The 23,446-nt window shown below is 39.2% G+C and overlaps 1 protein-coding gene across 5 annotated transcripts in view; it reads right to left on the bottom strand.

Moving 5' to 3' along the window:
• Nucleotides 1-23,446, bottom strand: part of TRIM44 (tripartite motif containing 44) — a 229,709-nt gene that overhangs the window by 191,364 nt on the left and 14,899 nt on the right. For all 5 annotated transcript variants that reach the window (XM_003830364.6, XM_055094276.2, XM_055094274.2 and 2 more), the window contains exon 2: nucleotides 15,689-15,766. In XM_003830364.6, coding sequence (XP_003830412.1) covers nucleotides 15,689-15,766 — 78 coding nt within the window. The remainder of the gene's footprint in view (nucleotides 1-15,688; nucleotides 15,767-23,446) is intronic.

The following is a 23,446-nucleotide window of genomic DNA, read 5'->3' as shown; positions in this document are numbered from 1 at the left end:
AATTCAAAACTGGCAAATGAAAAATCTTACAACTACTGAATCTTCTGTGTAGTTATACATGTATCGTGTGTGTAATGTTTATATAAAACAGCTCTAATTAATTGACTTTAAGAATACGCCCTTAAATATTTTGTCAGAAAAATAAAAACTGTAATGTTGTAGTTCACATAACTTTAGTAATCTTTGGGAAATTAAAACTGCTTTTAAAAATTCTTCAATTTACCTACTTTGGAGCATTATATTGTAGATAAGTCCCGGGGACATGTGGAATTAGCCATGACCCCTAGCTATGCAAAGAAGGTTATAAAGAAAAGAGATTTTATATAAGAAAGGATTTTTTATGGGTAATTCTTGTCCTAAAGTAAAACAACTAGTAGTTTAAAGAGAGGGATGTTTAGGATAAGTTGGAAAATCCACACATGACATAGATGGTCTGTGTTAAGTTGTGAAAGGATTCATGAAAGGAAATGTATGCACCAAAAGTAAAAGTTGCTAAGAGTCACCATTATAACATATGATTGAGACTACTGAAAAAATAGTTTTACAAGCAAGGTGTGTGAGGAGAATGAAATGTACATTTGGTAAAAGATTACAAGGCATGGGAATGTAAATTTTTGCCTAGTTTGGAGGGTTAAAGGATTGTTTTAAATTAGATAAGAATAAGCTAAAGGTTTGAACAAGTTGTGGAAGGCTTGTAAAAATTAATCTTGTAAAAAAAAATTCTGTGTGTGAACACCTTGACTAAATTTAAAGTAGTATTTGCTGGTTTATCAGTAAATTGAACATAGAAATAAAAGCACAAACAGGGTTTTCTTAAGCACTTAAAGCACTGATCTGCTCTTAAACAGATCAGTAAAGGGCTATAAAAGGTTTATGAAACTTGGCAATGCAGGCTCTTTTTTGGTTCCGTATGAACTTTAAAGTAGTTTTTTCCAGTTCTGTGAAGAAAGTCATTGGTAGCTTCATGGGGATGGCATTGAATCTATAAATTACCTTGGGCAGTATGGCCATTTTCACGATATTGATTCTTCCTACCCATGAGCATGGAATGTTCTTCCATTTCTTTGTATCCTCTTTTATCTCACTGAGCAGTGGTTTGTAGTTCTCCTTGAAAAGCTCCTTCACATCCCTTGTAAGTTGGATTCCTAGATATTTTAGTCTCTTTGAAGCAATTGTGAATGGGAGTTCACTCATGATTTGGCTGTTTGTCTGTTATTGGTGTATAAGAATGCTTGTGATTTTTGTACATTGATTTTGTATCCTGAGACTTTGCTGAAGTTGCCTATCGGCTTAAGGAGATTTTGGGCTGAGACGATGGGGTTTTCTAGATATACAATCATGTCATCTGCAAACAGGGACAATTTGACTTCTTCTTTTCCTAACTGAATACCCTTTATTTCCTTCTCCTGCCTGATTGCCCTGGCCAGGACTTTCAACACTATGTTGAATAGGAGTGGTGAGAGAGGGCATCCCTGTCTTGTGCCAGTTTTCAAAGGGAATGCTTCCAGTTTTTGCCCATTCAGTATGATATTGGCTGTGGGTTTGTCATAGATGGCTCTTATTATTTTGAGATATGTCCCATCAATACCTAATTTATTGAGAGTTTTCAGCATGAAGGGTTGTTGAATTTTGTCAAAGGTCTTTTCTGCAACTATTGAGATAATCATGTGGTTTTTGTCTTTGGTTCTGTTTATATGCTGGATTACGTTTATTGATTTGCGTATGTTGAACCAGACTTGCATCCCAGGGATGAAGCCCATTGCCAAGTCAATCCTAAGCCAAAAGAACAAAGCTGGAGGCATCACGCTACCTGACTTCAAACTATACTACAAGGCTACAGTAACCAAAACAGCATGGTACTGGTACCAAAACAGATATACAGACCAATGGAACAGAACAGAACCCTCAGAAATAATGCCGCTAATCTACAACTATCTGATCTTTGACAAACCTGACAAAAACAAGAAATGGGGAAAGGATTCCCTATTTAATAAATGGTGCTGAGAAAACTGGCTAGCCATATGTAGAAAGCTGAAACTGGATCCCTTCCTTACATCTTATACAAAAATTAATTCAAGATGGATTAAAGACTTACATGTTAGACCTAAAACCATGAAAATCCTAGAAAACCCAGGCAATACCATTCAGGACATAGGCATGGGCAAGGACTTCATGTCTCAAACACCACAAGCAATGGCAACAAAAGCCAAAATTGACAAATGGGATCTAATTAAACTAAAGAGCTTCTGCACAGCAAAAGAAACTACCATCAGAGTGAACAGGCAACCTACAAAATGGGAGAAAATTTTTGCAACCTACTCATCTGACAAAGGGCTAATATCCAGAATCTACAATGAACTCAAACAAATTTACAAGAAAAATACAACCCCATCAAAAAGTGGGCAAAGGATATGAACAGACACTTCTCAAAAGAAGACATTCATGCAGCCAAAAGACACATGAAAAAATGCTCATCATCACTGGCCATCAGAGAAATGCAAATCAAAACCACAACGAGATACCATCTCACACCAGTTAGAATGGCGATCATTTAAAAAGTCAGGAAACAACAGGTGCTGGAGAGGATGTGGAGAAATAGGAACTCTTTTACAGTGTTGGTGGGACTGTAAACTAGTTCAACCATTATGGAAGTCAGTGAGTGTGGCGATTCCTCAGGGATCTAGAACTAGAAATACCATTTGACCCAGCCATCCCATTACTGGGTATGTACCCAAAGGATTATAAATCATGCTGCTATAAAGACACATGCACATGTATGTTTATTGCGGCACTATTCACAATAGCAAAGACTTGGAACCAACCCAAATGTCCAACAATGATAGACTGGATTAAGAAAATGTGGCACATCCAGTTAGAATGGCGATCATTAAAAAGTCAGGAAACAACAGGTGCTGGAGAGGATGTGGAGAAATGGGAACACTTTTACACTGTTGGTGGGACTGTAAACTAGTTCAACCACTGTGGAAGTCAGTGTGGTGATTCCTCAGGGATCTAGAACTAGAAATACCATTTGACCCAGCCATCCCATTACTGGGTATATATCCAAAGGATTATAAATCATGCTGCTATAAAGACACATGCACACGTATGTTTATTGCGGCACTATTCACAATAGCAAAGACTTGGAACCAACCCAAATGTCCAACAATGATAGACTGGATTAAGAAAATGTGGCACATATACACCATGGAATACTATGCAGCCATAAAAAATGATGAGCTCATGTCCTTTGTAGAGACATGGATGCAACTGGAAACCATCATTCTCAACAAACTATCGCAAGGACAAAAAACCAAACACCGCATGTTCTCACTCATAGGTGGGAATTGAACAATGAGAACACATGGACACAGGAAGGGGAACATCACACTCTGGGGACTGTTGTGGGGTGTGGGGAGGGGGGAGGGATAGCATTAGGAGATATACCTAACGCTAAATGACCAGTTAATGGGTGCAGCACACCAACGTGGCACATGTATACATATGTAACAAACCTGCACATTGTGCACATGTACCCTAAAACTTAAAAGTATAATAAAATTAAAAAAAAAAAAAACGTGGCACATATACACCATGGAATACTATGCAGCCATAAAAAAGGATGAGTTTATGTCCTTTGTAGGGACATGGATGAAGCTGGAAACCATCATTCTCAGTAAACTATCACAAGGACAGAAAACCAAACACTGCATGTTCTCACTCATAGGTGGGAACTGAACAATTAGAACACATGCACACAGGAAGGGGAACATCACACACCGGGGCCTGTTGTGGGGTGGGGGGACGGGGGAGGGATAGCATTAGGAGATATACCTAATGCTAAATGACAAGTTAATGGGTGCAGCACACCAACATGGCACATGTATACATATGTAACAAACCTGCACGTTGTGCACATGTATCCTAAAATTTAAAGTATAATAATAAAAAAAAAAGGTTTATGAAAATCTCACCTTATGGTCAAACTAAGATTGGAAAGATTTGTCTTTAAGGTTTTATTATAAATTGCGGTTGACATTAATAGTACAGTAGTACAACAGTGAAATTTGGCTTTCTCTCTTGAACAAGATTTTCATGTAATATTAAAAGATAATGAAACATTTTTGTTTGCCTTTTAATTAATTAATTAATTAATTTTTGTTTTTTTTTTTGGACAGAGTTTCACTCTTGTTGCTCAGGCTGGAGTGCAATGGCATGATCTCGGCTCACCGCAACCTCCGCCTCCTGGGTTCAAGCAATTCTCCTACCTCAGCCTCCCAAGCAGCTGGGATTACAGGCATGCACCACGATGCCCAGCTAATTTTTGTATTTTTAGTAGAGATGGGGTTTCACCACGTTGGCCAGGATGATCTTGATCTCTTGACCTCGTGATCCACCCGCCTCAGCCTCCCAAAGTGCTGGGATTAGAGGCATGAGCCACTGCGCTTGGCCTTTGTTTGCCTTTAAATAAACTACCAAAAAAGGGGCTGGGGGAAAGACAAGAGACAGATGATTCGGAAAGTTAAGTCTTCACTCTATCAGTGAGTAAAGGTTTTAGCTTTTAAAAAATTTTTGACGGCTGCTTGCGGTGGCTCACGCCTGTAATCCCAGCACTTTGGGAGGCCGAGACAGGTGGATCACGAGGTCAGGAGATCGAGACCATCCTGGCTAACATGGTGAAACCCCGTCTGTACTAAAAATACAAAAAAATTAGCTGGGCATGGTAGCGGGCACCTGTAGTCCCAGCTACTCAGGAGGCTGAGGCAGGAGAATGGCATGAACCCGGGAGGCGGAGCTTGCAGTGAGCTGAGATCGCACCACTGCACTCCAGCCTGGGCGACAGAGCATCTCGAGACTCCGTCTCAAAAAAAAAAAAAAAAAAAATTGACTCATCATTTTGGCTAAATGAATGACTTATGGTAACCTGGAATTCTATTTCATAGTATCAAGTGTTTTAAACCTTTAACATATTTGATGGAGTACCAAAATCAAATTTCAGCTTCAAAATTGCCTTTTCTTTCCTCTAACACTGAAATGCTACAGAGGGCCCCGAAATCATCCAAAAGAGTGGTAAACAGATTACAGATTTGACATGTTACATGGGAAGCATTGTCAAAAAAAAAAAAAAAAAGTTTAATCTTCTTCAGATTATATTTTAGTGAGTGATATTAACATATGTTACAAAGTTGTATGAGATCTCTATAATTCTAATATGTCTGAGTATATGCTATTAATCATAACTGTGGTTATTATGTTAAGTTATTGTAGACCACAGAAATAACCAAATTTCCTTGTCAATTGTGTTTTCATCTATAATGATTTAAAGTCATTCCCACAGTTAATTGCTTAATGCTGATGCAGTTTCTGAAAACTTCATGAACACACAAAATCCTAGAATATGGTGTCTTTTAGGAGGTTCAGGAAAGGATTAAAAGGATCCTAAAAAGCACTCTTAAATACAGGTTTCTAATAACTTCAGAATCATATCATTTGAACTGGGTAAGAATTCCCGGAACTTCAATGAAAAGACGGACTGGTTTATAAAACTGCTAACCCAAGCAGAACAAAAATTAATTAAATATCAAGAAAATTGCCGGATTTTAATGCAAAATCAGCTAATACTGAAATTGTTTAGATACACAATATGAATGAACTCTAAGGTCTAAGTCAAATTACCCAAGATAACCCATCAGTTATTAGTGCTATTCACATAGTCTGAAGAAACTACTGGTATTCAAGAGGACATAAGTCTAATGTTAATTAAGCATGGACTCATGGAGAACGAGGATGGGCACCTTGTCCTTCCTGAGTCCTTAAAGCATTCCATGACTCGTCATAGAGAAGATAAAATGATCCAAATTGAATATATTGGTGTGGTGACTTACTAATTGCTAAAATAGTTTATAAACAATGTTTGGTCCTATATTCCTAGGAAAAACAATCAAAGCTTCAGGTACATCTGGTCACCTGATGGGCCATTTAAACATTTTATAAAAAGATTTCATTCAACTGTTATTTTCAATGCATGTTTTCTGGTTGCATAAAAGCTCTCCCCATGCAAGAGGACTAATGTTATAACACTAAGTTATTATGCTACAGTGTATTTTCACCAGGTAAATAAAGCTTTTTTATGGTTCACTGAGGACAGTCAACCCCTTCACAATCTAGAACCCAAAGACCGGATCATCTAAGAACATCAGAGAAAGACTGTCCTTGCCATCCACATTGCAGCAAAACTTTGGAACCCTGAATTTTGGATTCATAATCTCACAACTGAGAAGGGTCCCTCCTCACTCTTAAAAATGTGCACTCATTGAAACCCTTAGGGTAAAGCTAACCAGGTAAGTCTCTCCCCAGAAAACGGCATCCTTGATGTGAACAGCTTTTCCCATGATCACAGATCAAGACTTCTACTATCATAAGACTCTTATCTTTGAATATTTTTTCTTGTTTATGCTTCTATGAACAAAACAAATGAAAAGGGGGTCTGTTGTGTGCACTTATAGGGTATACTTTTATTTGTAAAGGATTTTGCAGCCAGCCTTATTCATGGATAACCTTATACTTTATAAGGTAAAAGATGAAGGCCCAATGTAGGTGAGAAACTTTAATGGTACATACGTTGCCTCATCATCAGTCAGAAACATAACATTAATTCACTCTTCTTAACTCACATCATGAATTAAAGAGAACACTGCCAGGAAGCTTTCACTCTTCTAGAAGGGTATCATTTGTTAGGTCCCTTGTCCATGATTTGGAATAAAAAAGGCAATGATTAGAAACGTATCCCACATAATCGGCTCTATAGCGGATTCTTCTGTAAAGGCTATGGTTACACAACAGACTTTAAATTCTCTTGTGAAAGTTAAGCTAAATAATAGAATTGGCTAAAAGAAAAGTATCTGTGTATGTGCAGCTGTTGGCAGTTGTGTCCTATGGAGAAAAAATCTGGTATTGTAGAGATTCAGTTTTAGAGGATTAATGAAGAGACTGCTTAGTTAAGTGAGTAGACTGGTTAGCTCATTCTTTGATCTATTTGATTTTAGGTGGTTTGGTTTACGGGGACCCTGGGTAAGGAGCATACTCCAAACTCTTGGTATTATCCTCCCAATAGTCATAATAGTCTCCCTAGTGCACTCTATTCTTTCAAACGTTTTAAATGTTTGCATACAGCCATCTCCAGAATGTCAAATGGTCTCTCTTCAACTGGAATGACAAGAGCTGAAAGAAATATTACAGGACACCATAACCTATGAATGACATGCTGAGACTGGAAACCCAAAATGATGGTAACTGAGGGTGGTGCTGAGGCTCTAAGTTTTGGTTACACTCACCTAAGTGAGAACCTGGTCAAAAGGGGAAATTTTTTAAAACAAAACTACGGGAGGCCATTGTTTTGGACTAAGCTCATGTACTAGGCCCCAACAGTCCAAACCAAACAAAAATGGAGTCGCTCATGCTAAATGTGACCCAATCAAACTAAGACTTTAAAGAAACATAGATCCTAGACAGAAAGGACCGGGTTTTGTTTTTCTCCTGCAAACAGTATACTCCAGCATAAAGAGGTACCCACTACTCAGTCTCTATGCCTATCTTTGCAAGACTCACTGTTCTACTGTTTCTCAGTGGGTTTCAAGACCAAATGAAGTACATTTATGATGGTAATACTGACATCAGTGACTAAAGTTTTAGTCAATCTCTCAAAATTGAGAAAATGACCAAAAGGGGGGAATTGTTAAAGCAAACTAAATATGGCCTGAGAAGGACTCCGTACTTCTATATTTGAGTCTTTGTGGATGAACAACCTAACTTAATAGGTAGACAAGATTGAAAACCTAACTTAGGAGTATGTGCCTGTTACAATCGCTGAGTCTTGGCCAATCCCAGCAGCCATACTTCAACCAGTATTTCTGTACCTCACTTCTGATTTCTTTATGTCACTTATTGTCTACCAATTTGTTCTGACCACGAGGCACCCCTGGAGTCTCTCTGAATCTGCTGTGATTCTGGGGGGCTGCCCAACTCAAGAATCGTCCATTGCTCAATTAAAGTCCCTTAAATTTAATTCGGCTAAAGTTTTTCTTTTTCTTTTTTTGAGACGGAATCTTGCTCTGTCGCCCAGGCTGGAGTGCAGTGGCATGATCTCGGCTCACTGCAAGCTCTGCCTCCTGGGTTCACACCATTCTCCTGCCTCAGCCTCCCAAGGAGCTGGGACTACAGGCGCCCACCACCATGCCTGGCTAATTTTTTGTATTTTTAGTAGAGATGAGGTTTCACTGTGTTGCCAGGATGGTCCCGATCTCCTGACCTCATGATCCGCCTGCCTTGGCCTCCCAAAGTGTTGGGATTACAGGCGTGAGCCACCGCACCCGGCCCTGAAGTTTTTCTTCTAACAATATATAATACAGGTTAAACGTCCCAAATCCAAAACTCCAAAATCTGAAATCCTCCAAACTCCAAAATTCTTTGAGCACTGACAAAGGAAACACTCACTGAAGCATTTCAGATTGCAGATTTTCAGATTAGGGAAGCTCAACTAGCGTAACACAAATATTTGAAAATCCAAAATTCAAAATACTTCTGGTTCCAAACATTTCAGATAAGGGATACTCAATCTATAATACCATTTTATGCACAAAAGACAAAGAACCATAATATTACCCAGTTTTTTCCATAGGTGTCTTTCACCTCCAAGTATGGTCTCAAAAGAATGCACATGACCATGTGCATGAGAATCATCCAGGTTGCATATTTAAAAAGCATATCTCAGAACCACAAAATCAGATGCTTTGAGTGAGGCTCAAGAATCTGCATTTCTTTATAAAAAGTAAGTACCCAAAGTTTACAAACCACTGCAAGGATAAAAAAAAAATGGGCGATTTTATTTCTTTCTTCTTTATACTTGGGTCTTCTACATTTTTCTACTGAAAACATATACAGATAGTCCCCATACAATGGTTTGACTTACGATTTTTCTACTTTATGATGGTGCAAACGTGCTACACATTCAATAGAAACTACTTCAAGTACCTACACAACTATTCTGCGTTTTACTTTAAAAGTAAGCCTATTCAGCCAGGCATGGTGGCTCACGCCTGTAATCCCAGCACTTTGGGAGGCCAAGACAGGTGGATCACGAGGTCAGGAGATCGAGACCATTCTGGCTAACACAGTGAAACCCCGTCTCTACTAAAAATACAAAAAAATTAGCTGGGCATGGTGGCGGGCGCCTATAGTCCCAACTACTTGGGAGGCTGAGGCAGGAGAATGGCGTGAACCTGGGAGGTGGAGCTTACAGTAACTCAAGATCATGCCACTGCACTCCAGCCTGGGCAACACAGCAAGACTCTGTCTCAAAAATAGATAAATAAATAAATAAATGAAAATAAAATAAATAAGCCTATTCAACACTTTATTATGAAATAGGCTTTGGTTAGATTATTTTGCCCAACTATAGATTAATGTAAGTGTCCTGCGCACGTTTAAGGTAGGCTAAGCTATGATGTTCAGTAGGTTGGATGTAATAAATGCATTTTTGACATAATATTTTCAACTTATAATGGGTTTATTGGGATGTAATCCCATTGTAAGTCAAGGAGCAACTGTATTTCTTTTATAATTGGGTAGGGGAGGATGAGAGGGGTAAGCTGTTTTGTTTTGATAAAGCCAGAGGAATGGTGAAGGAGGGAAAGAGCTTGTTTCTCCTTTTTCTCCTGCCCAAGTGTCTAGAGAGGATAAAAAGGGGCCACATTTACTTCTTCCTAGAGCAAGACTGAGGGAGCACAGGTATTTTTCCCATTTAGTGTCCTTCACTAATCGGGTCAAACTGTGGAAGCACTTGCCTCAGTTCTTCATTTAGCGAGGGCTAAATGCTCTGAGGGTTATGGCTTTTTTGCCATCTCCCCACATTTTCTGTTGGAAAAGGCCATTCTCCAGTCCTGGTTCTCTGGAGCTGTGGGGGACTGTGCTATGGCACAGGATCCCAGTAAAGGGAGGTAGAAGAAGAGTGTGATAAAAAAATAATCAGTTAAGGGTCACATTGCTAGGGATGCCAGGCTATATATACATCTATTTACCCATGGATTCAATAACAGTGTATGAGTGAAGAACATGAAGTGAGACAAATCTCGAGTTAAGCCCTGGTCCCATCACTTACTAGCAAGCTATTTAACCCCTTGAAGTCTCAGAATGCTCATCCATAAAACAAGACAAATACTTATTTTTATAGGTTGCTGTAACAGATAATACATATCAATTACTATGTGCCAGGTTCCATGCTAATAAGGGCTGAAGATACAGGGATAAAATAAATATAACTCATGATCTCCAAAATTCCCTACTTACAACTTTTTAAATGAAAAGTCCAGAAATGGGTCAATAATTCTAATAACTCATCAACCACAGGAACACTTCTATATGTAACAACTTGATAGCTGAGGCATCTCAATTCTCTGCTTCAGCTGGTTGAATAAACAGTGCCCCAGTGAATACTTCTTTTTTGGCACAGGGCAAGGATCAAGATGATGCCTGGCTTGATCCTTGTGAATAATAGGACACAATAGGACACAATAATAAGAATTTCAAATTAGGTTTTGCTTATATTCATCACTACCTGTACATTTAAAATTTGTATTTTTTGACAAGAATCTGATTATCACAGAAGAGTGAAGGACTGGGCTGTGTTCCATGCCAATGATATCAGCTATGACAAATGATTGCAGAGTTCTTTTGCAATTATAAAATGCTACATAAATGCTGAAATAAAAAAAGAAAACCATTCTTGGGTTTATTTAACTAATTTCATGCTGCTAGATAATTTTTTGGTTTCACACTTCAGTAAGAATACCTCTAGAGGCTAGAGGAAACAAAAGGAAAAAAAACTGCTGTTTCAGGAAGCCTTGGGTATGATCAGATCCCATGTTTAATCCCACTCCAGTCACACAGAATAATGTGAGCCACTTGGCTCAAGTTTTAAGATGCTTCTTTTTGAGAATATAAGATTAGTATGAATTCAAGACACACAACTGTGTTAACTGTTTGCTTCAAGCACACCAGTTACAGGAAACAATGAACAGTGCATATCAGAGGGAAAGAAAAGCAATCAATACATAATAGAGAGAAAGTGGCTGTTATTAACTACATAATAAGAGGTTAGTTTGATTGAGCTTAGCATGTTGTACTTTTGGTTCAATGCTTTCTGAGGACTGGGCAGGGGGAAGGGAGGAAAGGGAATCAACGTGTTTTCCAAGCCTAGGTTACCTCTGAGTAAACTGTGAAAGATAACTGCATAGTCACTACAAAGGAAAGCTGTGAAGATAAAGAAATAAAAAAGCTCTAAATTTCTTAAAAATCCAAGTACAGACACACATATACACACATACCCCTGACTGATTACATTTTAAATTTTCCCTAAAGCCTACCATAAATGTACTCAATCTACAGATAAGAATCCTGCTTGTGCAATAGGTGTTTCAGAAAAGTTTGGCTGGAGAAAAAAAAGTTTGCAAACTAGACCAAGTCAAACACATTAGGACAGCGTATTATGTAAAAGACCACTTCCTACTAATCGTTTTGACAAACTAAAGATTGTTTGTTATTAAAAGTAATCTTCTTCCACAATATAGAGGGTTCTAGATGCCCAGAGGTATGTACCCTTTAAAACAGGGCTCACCACAGCAACATCCATGCACAAAACTTCATTCGGTCTTGTACCCTATTTCTTAACCATCACTGGCTCTGATTCCTCTCCTCAGGCTCACCCATAATGGCTGGTTGTTCCTGATTTTCCTCTGGTTTTAGAACTCAGCCTACACCTCAACCATGGCAGGGAGCTTTGATCATCCTCCTAAATCCCGACCAGGATCCCTTTCCCTCTTTTTGGCTTTGCTAATTCTCTGTTGGAAGTGACAGTGTAAAGCAGTCCCGTCCTTTTAGCCTAAGCTGACTTCCCAACCCACCTCTTTTTTCCCTCCCTACTCCTTTCCTACCTCTGCTCAACTTGTTTCATAAGCCTAGATTTTTATCTACCTTTTTTCCAAAGTTGAAATCACCTGGACTTATTCCTAGGGGCTCTTCTACTTGTTCAAAGAAGTGAAAAAAAATCATTAACAAACATAGAGGAAAACAGCTAAGGTACAGCACAGAGGTTCTCAAAGTGTGGTACTTGAAACAGCAACATCAGCATCACCTGATAATTTCATAGAAATGAACATTGTCTAGCCACCCCAGGCCAATTGAATAAAAAACTCTGGAGGTGGGCACAGCACTCTATATTTTAATACGTCTTCTGGGTGATTTTCATGTACACTGAAGTTTAAGAACCTCTGGGTCTGGAAGAAAAGAAGATGTCTGACAAATGTTTTGGATAAAATGAGGCATCTCATTAAACAGAATCAAGTCTATATTTTTGACACAGAAGAATATCTAAGATATTCCACATAAAGGAAAAAGCAATTGTAAAACCATGGGTATAATTTTGTAAAAGAATTTTGAAAAGGTACTACATAGAAAAATGTCTAGAAGGTTACATACTAAACTGTTAACAGTGGCTAACTTAGGAGAGATTTTACTTTTTCTTTATGAATATCTGTATTTTTAAATCTATAAGTATGTATTATTTTATAATTTAAAAAAATGATTAACTTAGACATCTTCTACTGCTCTCTAGCAAAACTCAAGAGGTAAAAATTAACTCATTCCCCAATAGGCTTCAGTGTCTGGACTAATCAAGCTTTGTGATGCTTTAGGGAATTCTAGAGGAAGTGAGGCAGAGATGGTGCTCAGTCCTCCATGACTCAATCAGTGCTTCTATGTAAAGCCTCTGTGCCCAGGAAATGACAGGTCACAAAGCCTAAGAGATTTCTGCCCTTCTTAAATAGGCCAACTCAAAAAGGGGATGGTGGGGCTCTGTGGGAAAACAGAACAGACAAAAACTTAAGGGTTGTCTTGGAAGATGCCAATTTATTTCTAGGAAAATCTTCTTTGTGCAGAAATTATATATTTAAGTGGCCCGTTTTTTACCCCCATTCCTGACCTGGCAGTCATTCTGCAATTACGTTCACCCTTCTTCAAGCTGGCTCCAAGTTTATACAGCATATGGTTGTGGTAGACTAAAAAGGGGCTTGAAAATAAAATAGGTTGGTAGTAAATGATCCAGGGCAAAATAAAAAGAACGTAAAAAAGAGGTGCAGGTATACACACACACCCAAGATCAAGTCAGGTCCTTACAAATATCCTTTACCTTATGATGCATCAAGAGAAAACCCTGACACTTCCAGGGATTCCTCTCATGCAACCGCTCAATCCTTTCACTTTCTGGCAAGCTTTCCATCAGAAGCACTACATGCATTCATAAAGGATCCCAAAGCACTTTACCTGTATTATAGTCATACATAGAGAACACTCAGTGTGATTTGTACACATCCGCTCCCTCTTCACTGCCCTGCTAATTATAAGTTTGGCGGAATCAGAATATGGTTGTCTCCTGCAGAACAGGAGTTGCTCCAGAAACCAGAGAAACTTGGTAAGAAAAGCTTTCGGTAACTTTTAATAAGTGGTTCATCCTAGCTAAAGGAAAAACTTTTATCAGGGGTCCTCCTACTTTGAGCTAGGAAAGTTGATAAAGGTTACCCTAATTTTTTCTATCTACCAACATAACTCTCTACTTCTGGAACCCTGACTACACCAGAAGACAAGAGATCTTACCAATGTCCCCGATATTTTCATTGCCATATGAAGAGAAATTTATTCTTGTGGCTGCAGCCACCTTTTGAAGAGCCCACCAGTCTATGGCTCTGCCACATATTGTGTTTCAATTTAGAAAACTGCAGCACAATGTGATCATGTGGTAGAAAGGAGATAAAATCCAGTGCTTGGTTTGCATGACATAAGATAAAGAGTACAGGCACTGGAGTCAGAGTTTGAATTCCACATCTATATTACATTAGATTTGGGCAGATGATTCTACCTTTCTAAACCTCAGTGTTCTTATCAATAAAGTAGGAAGAAAATGCTACTTTACAGTGTTGTTAAATAATTAAAAGTATTTAAGGGGAGAGCAGGAATGAGAAGTTAGCATTTAATGGGTACTGAATTTCAGTTTGGGATAGTAAAAAAGCTCTAGAGATGGACAGTGATGATGGCTGCACAACAAAGTGTGGCCAGGTGTGGTGGCTCACGCCCATAATCCCAGCACTTTGGGAGACTGAGGCGGGCAGATCACTTGAGGTCAGGAGTTCGAAACCAGCCTGGCCAACATGGTGAAACTCTGTCTCTAGTAAAAACACAAAAAGTTAGCTGGGTGTGGTGGCATGTGCCTGTAGTCTCAGCCACTCAGGCGGCTGAGGCAGGAGAATCACTTGAACCTGGGAGGGAGAGGTTGCACTGAGCCGAGATCATGCCACTGCACTCCAACCTGGGCATCAGAGCGAGATTCCGTCTCAAAAAAACAAAAAACAAAAACAAACAAACAAACAAAAAACCAAAGTGAATGTACTTAATGCCATTGAACTGTACACTCAAAAATGGTTAAAATTTTGTATGTATATTTTAGCACAATCATGTAAGAGTCCTAGCAAAGTGCCTGGCTCTCACTAGATACTCAAGAAATGCTAGTCCCATTCCTCTTAAAAAAAAAAAACAAAAAACAAAAAAAACAAAAAGAACCTACAGTAAAATAAAATCATGCGCCTTTCCCTATTTAATTGTGAGAAACTTTGATTCTAAGGCAAAGCCAGCTGGCCCCAATACCAGGTAGTGCCACAGTAAGTGTCTGGGTAGGAAGGAGAAGGAAGTCTGTTCAGTTCCGTTTACCTCCACCCCGTTATGGTGTCTCCCAGAATATCAATCCTCTAGACCCTAACATATTGAAATAAAAAAAAAAAAGCCGGGACACTTAAACCAGTTTCCAAACCAGACTTCAGGTCATGAGGAAAAAAGTATTCTGAGTGGCAGCTGGCCCCTGGAAGCAGTGGAGAGATAAGACGCCAGTGCTGAACACCAACTAGATGAGTCTGGATCCCATGCCAGTCCCTGGCATTAAGATGATCTGTATTTCTCAGCTGGTGCGGTGGCTCACACCTGTAGTCCCAGCACTTTGGGAGGACGAGGCGGGCGGATCACGAGGTCAGGAGTTCGAGACCAGCCTGACCAACATGGTGAAACCCCGTCTCTACTAAAAATACAAAAATTAGCAGGGCATGGTGGCGCAGGCCTGTAATCCCAGCTACTCAGGAGGCTGAGGCAGGAGAATGGCTTGGACCCGGCAGGTGGAGGCTGTAGTGAGCCAAGATTGCGCCACTGCACTCCAGCCTGGGCAACAGAGCGAGACTCTGTCTCAAAAAAAAAAAAAAAAAAGATGATCTGTATTTCTCTCAGACGCCTTTGGCTGCATCTAATGGACACAGAGGACCAAAGATTCAAAGACCCCTGGTAAAGGAGGATTAAAAATGCACTTGTCTGCAGTTCAGGGAAAACAATGAATGATTATGTGTTGTAAGTCATAAAATAGAGAAGGAGAAAAATAGATGACTTATCTCTAGGCATATCAGGACAATGTTTCTGATGGGCAGGCTTAATTAAATCTTAATGCAATATTCAGAGAGATGATCATCAACACCTCACAATTTTAGCTCAAGGAGAATGAAATGCTTGGGGTACCAACACCCAATCAATTCGAAACAATACTTACTTTAGGGTCTGAGCTCTTGAACTTCAACCTTTCCACCAATTCGATCATAGCCGCCTTCAGTCCACCTGAGTCTTTGCTCTAGAAGAAAGAAAAGTGAGGGGTCACTAGACAGCATTTTGTTGCTCTCTCAAACACAAACAGCATTTTGGAAGACAATGAAATAGAAAGCAATTTTTTCTTAGCAGCCAAGAGAGCTAAACAACAAAGGAGAGGTGCATTGCCCCTCTTTCCCTTCTCTATGGACAAAGAGTGTCAGGACATAAATTGCCCAGTGACTGGCACAACTATATGGAATGAAAATTAAATACAATTTGTATAGGCTGACTCACTGCTTCATCTCAGGCTCAACTGTGCTGGTGTTCACTGAAGCTCTACAAAAGACAGTTCCATACAAGATGTCTATTTTACAGACTGGTAATTTTTATTTTGAACCTTTATGCACCAGATATAGAAGTATGCAATATTAAACATACTTATAAAAATTAAAACAAAGAAAATAGTCTGAAATTTAATTATGAATGGAACTGTAGTGTGCTGATTAAGAACACAGATTTTTTAACTGGGTGTGGTAGCTTGCACCTGTAATTTCAGCTACTCAGGAGGCTGAGGCAGGAGCATTGCTTGAGGCCAGGAGTTCAACACCAAAAAAACCCATAAAACTCACAGGTTTCTGAGTCAGACATATACAGTTCCAATTTTGGATTTGCCATTAACTAGTTGATTAATTTCAGGCAAATTACTAAATGTCTCAAAACCTTCTCCCCCTTCTATAAAATAGTGATAATAAACTGGGCTATTTTGGGGCCTAACTGAAAGTGTTTTAAAAGATACTAGCACAGTATGTGGCACACAGTGAGTGCTCAAAAATTTCATATGCTATTACTATTATTACAGTATAATGATTTAGAATAGCACAGTACAATAAAAGACTAATGTGAGTCCCAAATGCAAGCGTATGTATATAATTTTATAATTGCCACAATTAAAAAGTAAAATTGATTTTGATGTATTTTACTTAACTCAGTATATTCAAAATATCATTATAACATGTAATTTCAACATGAGATTTTTTTTTATGCTAGGTCTTTGAAATCTAGTATTTCACAATTACAGCCCAGTCAATTTAAACCAGCCACATTACAAGTGCTCCAAAGCCACATGTGACTAGTGACTACTATATTGGTCAGTACAGATTTAGAGCACAGACTAGAGCCCTAGTGCCATTAGTCACACACTAGCTGTGTGACCTTAGGCAAGTTACTTAGCCTCTCTCTGTCTCAATTTCTTTATCTGTAAAATAGAGCCAATAACTATCTATTTCATAGGACTGCAGTAAGATTAAATTAGTTAATGTATGTCAAGGTACTCAGAACAGAGCCTGGCACATGGTAAATAAAAAAGGAAGTATGAAACAGTTTTATTACTATCCGTCTCCCTCGTGATATTTTCAGTTCCTTAAGGGTAAGAACTGTATTTTTTTATATCCCTGTATCTCTTATGCCCAGCATCTAGATGTTGCAAAAAGTCTGAACAAATCAATGAATGAACATATAACCTTAAGACATGAATGCCATAATAATAATACATTATATTATATATAGGACAATCTAAAATCACAGGAATTCATTTATTTTCTTATCTCAACAACTCTATCAGATAGGTAGGAACATTCATTTTACCAATGAGGGAAAGGAAGCACAAAGAGGTAAACTCACTGTCATTTCTATGGGGTAGGGACAACGAAGAAGTACAAGAATAAACAGATACTGCAAGTATCTCTTACTCAAAATTGGCCTCTGGATCCGTGATAACATATCTTCCAAATTTACAGAACTAATTTCAATTCCTCCAAAATAGGAAATACCTAATAAGATTCCACTATATAAATTAAAATATACTAAAGGGTCAATTTTCCCCCCTCTGACCTCTCTTGCCTCTCAAGTCTACACAGTAAAAATCAGACACAACATGACTACAACCAATATCTACTTTAGATGTGTTCTCCAAACACAGCTTAAATCACATTTCCATGTTAGCAAAGGTTCTAAATTTTAATAAGTTCTATTTTTTAAAATGATGGTTTACAACTCCCCTATATCCTCCGCTAATTTTAGTCTTTAATCTCTGTGGTCTCATAGCAGACAGTTGACAAAAGGAACTTAGAGGTCATATACCAGGAAGCAGGTGAGACCTGAAGTGCCTAAAAAAGGGTTAAGTTGCCAGAAACAATCCTGCTTTTACGAGATGATCAGACAATAAAGCCTGTCTGGTGATATCATTCCTCTAACCTGCTTCTCATTGGCTGAACAAGCAGGTCACTTGTCCCTGGAAAGCTCTCTTCCCCCACATCCCAGCTGCCAGCGCCCATTTTAAGCTCTTCGGCAAGAGCTCTGATACATTATGACTTTCCCCCTGGCTCTAGAGAACAGAAAGGAATGCACCAAACTGTGCCTTAAAACCTTCAGAAAAGAATAAAACGACAACGAAGGAATCCCTAAGAAGCAGACAGCCTGTCTGCAAGCAGATGTGCCTTGTGTGGATGGATAAGGGAACCCTTAGCCTTCTTTCATAAAAATTCAGTGTGTCAGCAGAATCCTTCCTCCTTTTCACAAAGCATCAGCAGCATCGCCTAACCAGGGAAGAGACAGAGGAGAGGCAACTTAAGAGAGCCTCCCTTCAGGAAACTCACCTGTTCCACCTCCCCACCCCACTCTCTGTGAATTATTCACCAAGATTAACTGGGCTCTATGATGAGCCTGCTATACTCAGTCTCTAAATCAGTGGTGAAGAAAACCTTTCCCAAAGGCTTTTTTAAAAATCTATAAAATAAGCATTTGGTCAGAAGGCAGAGGCTCCTCGGGGCAGACCTGACCCTGACAGCTGCAGAGCTGGGGCAAGAGTCCAAATGGAGGACTCTGGCCCCAATCCACTCCCACCACTTTCCCCACATTCCAGTCCCTTCCTGCACCCCAAGGGGCCTTGTGCACAGGTGTTCAAGCTAGCATGTCCAAGCTGAGAATACCCCTCTTGGTCACCCATGATACACATGTGGGACCTAGGGATACATGTATCAGAAACTGGTCCATCTTCAGGCAGACGGACTCAAGAAGAGGCTCTGCAGGCCCTGGAAGCAAGCTCAGGACATTTTACCAGGTAATTCTTGGGTAGCTAGGTACTTGAAGAGTGGTACGGAACGGGACAGGCATGGCTACAGGAGGGGTCTTCAAAAGCATGGGATAGCCCAGCTACTCAGGAGGCTGAGGCAGGAGAATCGCTTGAACCTGGGAGGCAGAGGCTACAGTGAGCCAAGATCACTCCACTGCACTCCAGCCTGGGTGACAGAGCGAGACTGCATTTCAAGAAAAAAAAAAAAAAAAAAAAAAAGTATGGGACATAGGTCAGGGGCATGGGGTTGTTTGGGTCTAAGGGTGGTGGTATCTGAGTCTGAGTATCCCCAAACCATAGAATAGTACCATGTTTTGGTTAATTATTTGTTTGTTGAGGACAGCCATTAGTCAAAAGATAGCCAGACAGGAGATTATATCCTCATTTGTTCCCTAGTTAGGGAACCAGTGAACAGAAAAGATAGTGGAACAGAACAGCTGCCTCTGAAACCTGAGTTCTAATTGAGAAGTGAACCAGGATAGTAAGAAAAGACAGCCTAATTCTAACCTTGTAGACATTTGGTTCCATTTTTAGAAATGATTGTCAATCCTTGGGGCACATACCATGACTAGCAAAGTAGTAGGATTCCCCTGCTATCTGTACTTCTCCACTTCCATCCCACCCAATGCATTCCAAGAACACAGGAGTTCAATGTGAGCATATCTTGTTTATGTACCTTGTTCCTCCCCTAAGAAGGTGTAGAATAAAAAGAGACAAGTGTTACATTGTGACACCCACCACTCAGAATTTGATTAATCTGTAGAAGCATAGGATGCTTCACAGAAGCCACCTCCTAGGGATGAGTCATAATAAAACCAAAGGACAAAATGCTGTACATGTGAAGGTATTCTTTAGTCTCCAAAGCACTTTCATATGCTCTTTCATTGGCATTTCACTGAAAAGCAGTGTATTCTCACTTTACAGCTGAAAAAAATGGCTGGTGAAAATCAAATGAACCCAAAGCTCAGAGCGCTTATACTCTTTCACTGGCATTTCACAGTAATACAATAACTAAAAGGTAGTGTATTCTCCTTCACAATGGACAAAAATGGCATTGTGGATGTCAAACAATGTCCCCAAAATCACAGAGCTGGTCAGTGACAAAACCAAGATCGGAAAGATCTAAATGAAAAAGATTTATAACATATACATAGTATCAAGAATACAGAAAAAAACACATAAGGGATTTCTATACATCAGTAAGAAAAGGCCAAATAAACCCAAAAGAAATCTCCAAAAAAAAAAATGAACACATAAAACAAGACCCTGTCTTAAAAAAAAATAGAAATGTGAAATGCAAACACATCAAAACATGCAAAAGATGCTCAAACTCACTCATGATTAAAATATAATTTCTTACCCATCAGCCTGAAATAAATTTTAATCTCATAACAGCAAGTGTTAGGCCCTGGGGAAATTGGGGACTTCCATATGTTGTTGATGGATATATAAAATAACTGCCACTCTGAAATCACATGCCTACCAATCCACTTCTCCTTTCCTCTTGAGGAAGACTAGCACCTGTGTCAAGGATGCATGTACAAAAGTATTTATTGCAGCACTGTTTGTAATACTAAAAATCTGTAAACACCCCAAGGATTCATAAATACCGGGTGGCTAAATAAACTGTGGAATTAACACACAGTGGAATATGACATAGCAAATAAAAAGAACGAGGTAGGTTGTATGTACCTGGATACAATGCATGACATATTGTTGAATTTTTTTTAAAAAAAACCTTGCAAAATGGTACATGTAACAGTTTTTTAAAAAATTATTACTTTCTATGAGTGACATAGGTATGTAGAATATTAGAAAAGCAATTATTGCTGGGACTGGTACTTAGGATAGAAGGATTTTAGAGTTAAATATATTCCTATTAATTGCATAATTAAGATTTAGCATACTAAAAAACAAACAAACAAAAAAAGGCTGGCAGTAAGGCAGGGAGAGAGGCAGAAGTTGACCAAGAGGGCCAAGGTCTCCTGCTTCCAGTGCTTCTTCCCATGAATTTGCCTAAATGTAAATACTGGGGCCTTTTCCTTTGACAATGCAAACATACGGACCAGCAGATTCAAGAGAAGGTTCTTTACTTGATATTCATGTATGGATTTCAGGGGGTCTGAAATCCTCAAAACGATATAAAATTTGGGCTGTACATGACATTAGCTTTTCTCACATCCTCAAAAACAATTAACATTCCAAATGTAAAGAGCATTGCACAAAGAGAAGGGAGACCCAGGTTTTACTACTAGCACTGCCAGCAACTGCTTGTGTGAGCTTGGAGAAGTCATTTTACATCCCTGGGTTTCTGTTTTTCCATCTGTAAATGAGGAAGATGGACCAGATCAAAAGCTATATATCCACAGCCTGAGGCCTACAGAACTATTTTCTTTGTCTTTTAGAGTGTTGTCCCACACATCCACTAAGAGTTTTAAGTTAGTTGCTAGCATTTAAAAATCAGGACATATGACATAAAAATAAAGATTTCTAGCTTCTTTTGTAAATCCAAAGGGTATGACTGTAATGGGCTCCCATTCCCATATAGCAGAAATTGGCTGAAGCTGAGTAGCAACTACTCACTTTAGGCAAAGCAAGCTCTCTCAAGTTTGCCAGTTACCTTGGCTTGCTTCTCTTCTTTACATTACCTTTCTGGTAGACATCTGAAGTTGCTATCCCTGGAAGCAATTCTAAATGTTTTCTACCTCTAATGTTCCTTGTGTTTGAACACCATGAAAATTGGGGTGCCTTTCTTCAAAGGAGTACATATTACCTGATACATTCATATCCATCCACCCCAAAACACAGAAATAACATTTCATGCTAATGGAAACATGCCTTAAAAATGGGTAAAGGGTAGAAGCAAAAGTAGAATATGGCAGGTAGCAGTGGCATCAGAATAGGAAGAAGAATTCCTTGACAAGTGGTCTCTGCACTTTCATGGAAGTCAGTCTAATCTAATGCCAATAACCAGCTAGGCACCCAAAAGAAAAGTCACGTGTCAGCAAAAATGTAAATATAAGCCACATAAATATCCTAAACTGGCTCCTGAATATTGAATTCTATTATCACAAAGAATCAATCAGAAGATGTTGAATTCAGAAAGAATACTAGCTATCTGTATTGGGGTGTTTTCCTCCCTATTCCATTGGCTTGTGTTGATATCATTCTTCTAAAAAAAAAAAAAAAAATCAATCCAACTTAGTCATTTTACCAGAAGGTCTTGTCTGGGAGAAATTGTGGAAAAGGATCAGAAGGTGGAATACAGAAGTCCTCCTTGGTCAGGCGCAGTGACTCATACCTGTAATCCCAGCACTTTGGGAGGCCAAAGCGGGTGGATCACTTGAGGCCAGGAGTTCAAGACCAGCCTGGCCAAGATGGAGAAACCCTATCTCTACTAAAAATACAAAAATAAGCCGGGCATGGCCTGTATTCCCAGCTACCTGGGTAGCTGAGACATGAGAATCACCTGAACCCAGGAGGTGGAGGTTGCAGTGGGCGGAGATCAACTGCAATCTATCCTGAGCAACAGAGTGAGACACTATCTAAGAGAATGGGGAGGGGAGGGAGCGGGGAGAGGAGAAGCAGGGAGGAGCGGGGAGAGGGGAGGGGGAGGGGAGAGGAAGTCCTCCTAAGGAATCAAATCAGAAAGCAAAGTTTTGTCAAAAGGAAATGAAATTAAATTTTAGTATCACCATCCCATGTACGAAAATTTTTACCATCTCCTTTACATTACTTCATTTTCTAACTCCAAACCCACTCCTACACTAGGCCATCACTTTGAGTTGTCAGACTCAAAGTCATTCTTGGGTCTGAAAAAAAATCCATCAGCAAGTCTTTTTAGGCCGAACTCTAAAATATATGCCATATCCAGTTGGCATGTATTCTTCACTATCGTATTGTCCACTATTCCCAACCTGGTACAAGCAGCAATACCGCTCCCACTCTTGCTACCCAACAGCCCATTCTCCACATAGGAACCAAAGAGAAGTTTTAAGAATATAAATCAGATCATTTACTCCCTTGCTTAAACAGTCTATGACTACTTAAAATAAAACCCAAAATCCTTACCACAGCCTACTTGGTAATCTGACCTCATCTACTAGTCAACCCCTACCCCACCACTACTGATTATACTCCAGCCATTCATTTTATCCCCTTAGTAAACTTGTTCTATCTCAGGGCTTTTACACTTGCTGTTCCCTTCAGTTGAACCACTATGCCCCTAGAGCTTCTCATCACTGGCTCTAACTACACCCAGGTCACTAGTTCAAAAAGTCCTCAGATCCTTAAAAGGCTTCCCTCTCATTCCCACATCCCAGTCACTCCCTATCTCCTTCCCCAGTTTGTTTATTCACAGTACTTATCATTATTTAAAATATCACTTATTATTTAACTTCCTTACCGTCTGTTTTGCTCAAAGATTATAAATTCCATGACTTAGAGTTGCTTCTTGTTGGTTCCCTACTGGCCAAAATACTCCACCTGGCAAATTTTAAGCCTTCAATAAATATTTGTTGAATGAATAAACAGACCAAAAGAAAAGAAATGCCACTAACTTCGAATAATATACAAAATTATCTTAAGAAATAC

This window comes from Pan paniscus, chromosome 9 (genome assembly GCF_029289425.2).
Source record: "Pan paniscus chromosome 9, NHGRI_mPanPan1-v2.0_pri, whole genome shotgun sequence".
Classification (NCBI taxonomy): Eukaryota; Metazoa; Chordata; class Mammalia; order Primates; family Hominidae; genus Pan; species Pan paniscus.
This window is presented reverse-complemented; position numbering and strand designations above follow the sequence as displayed.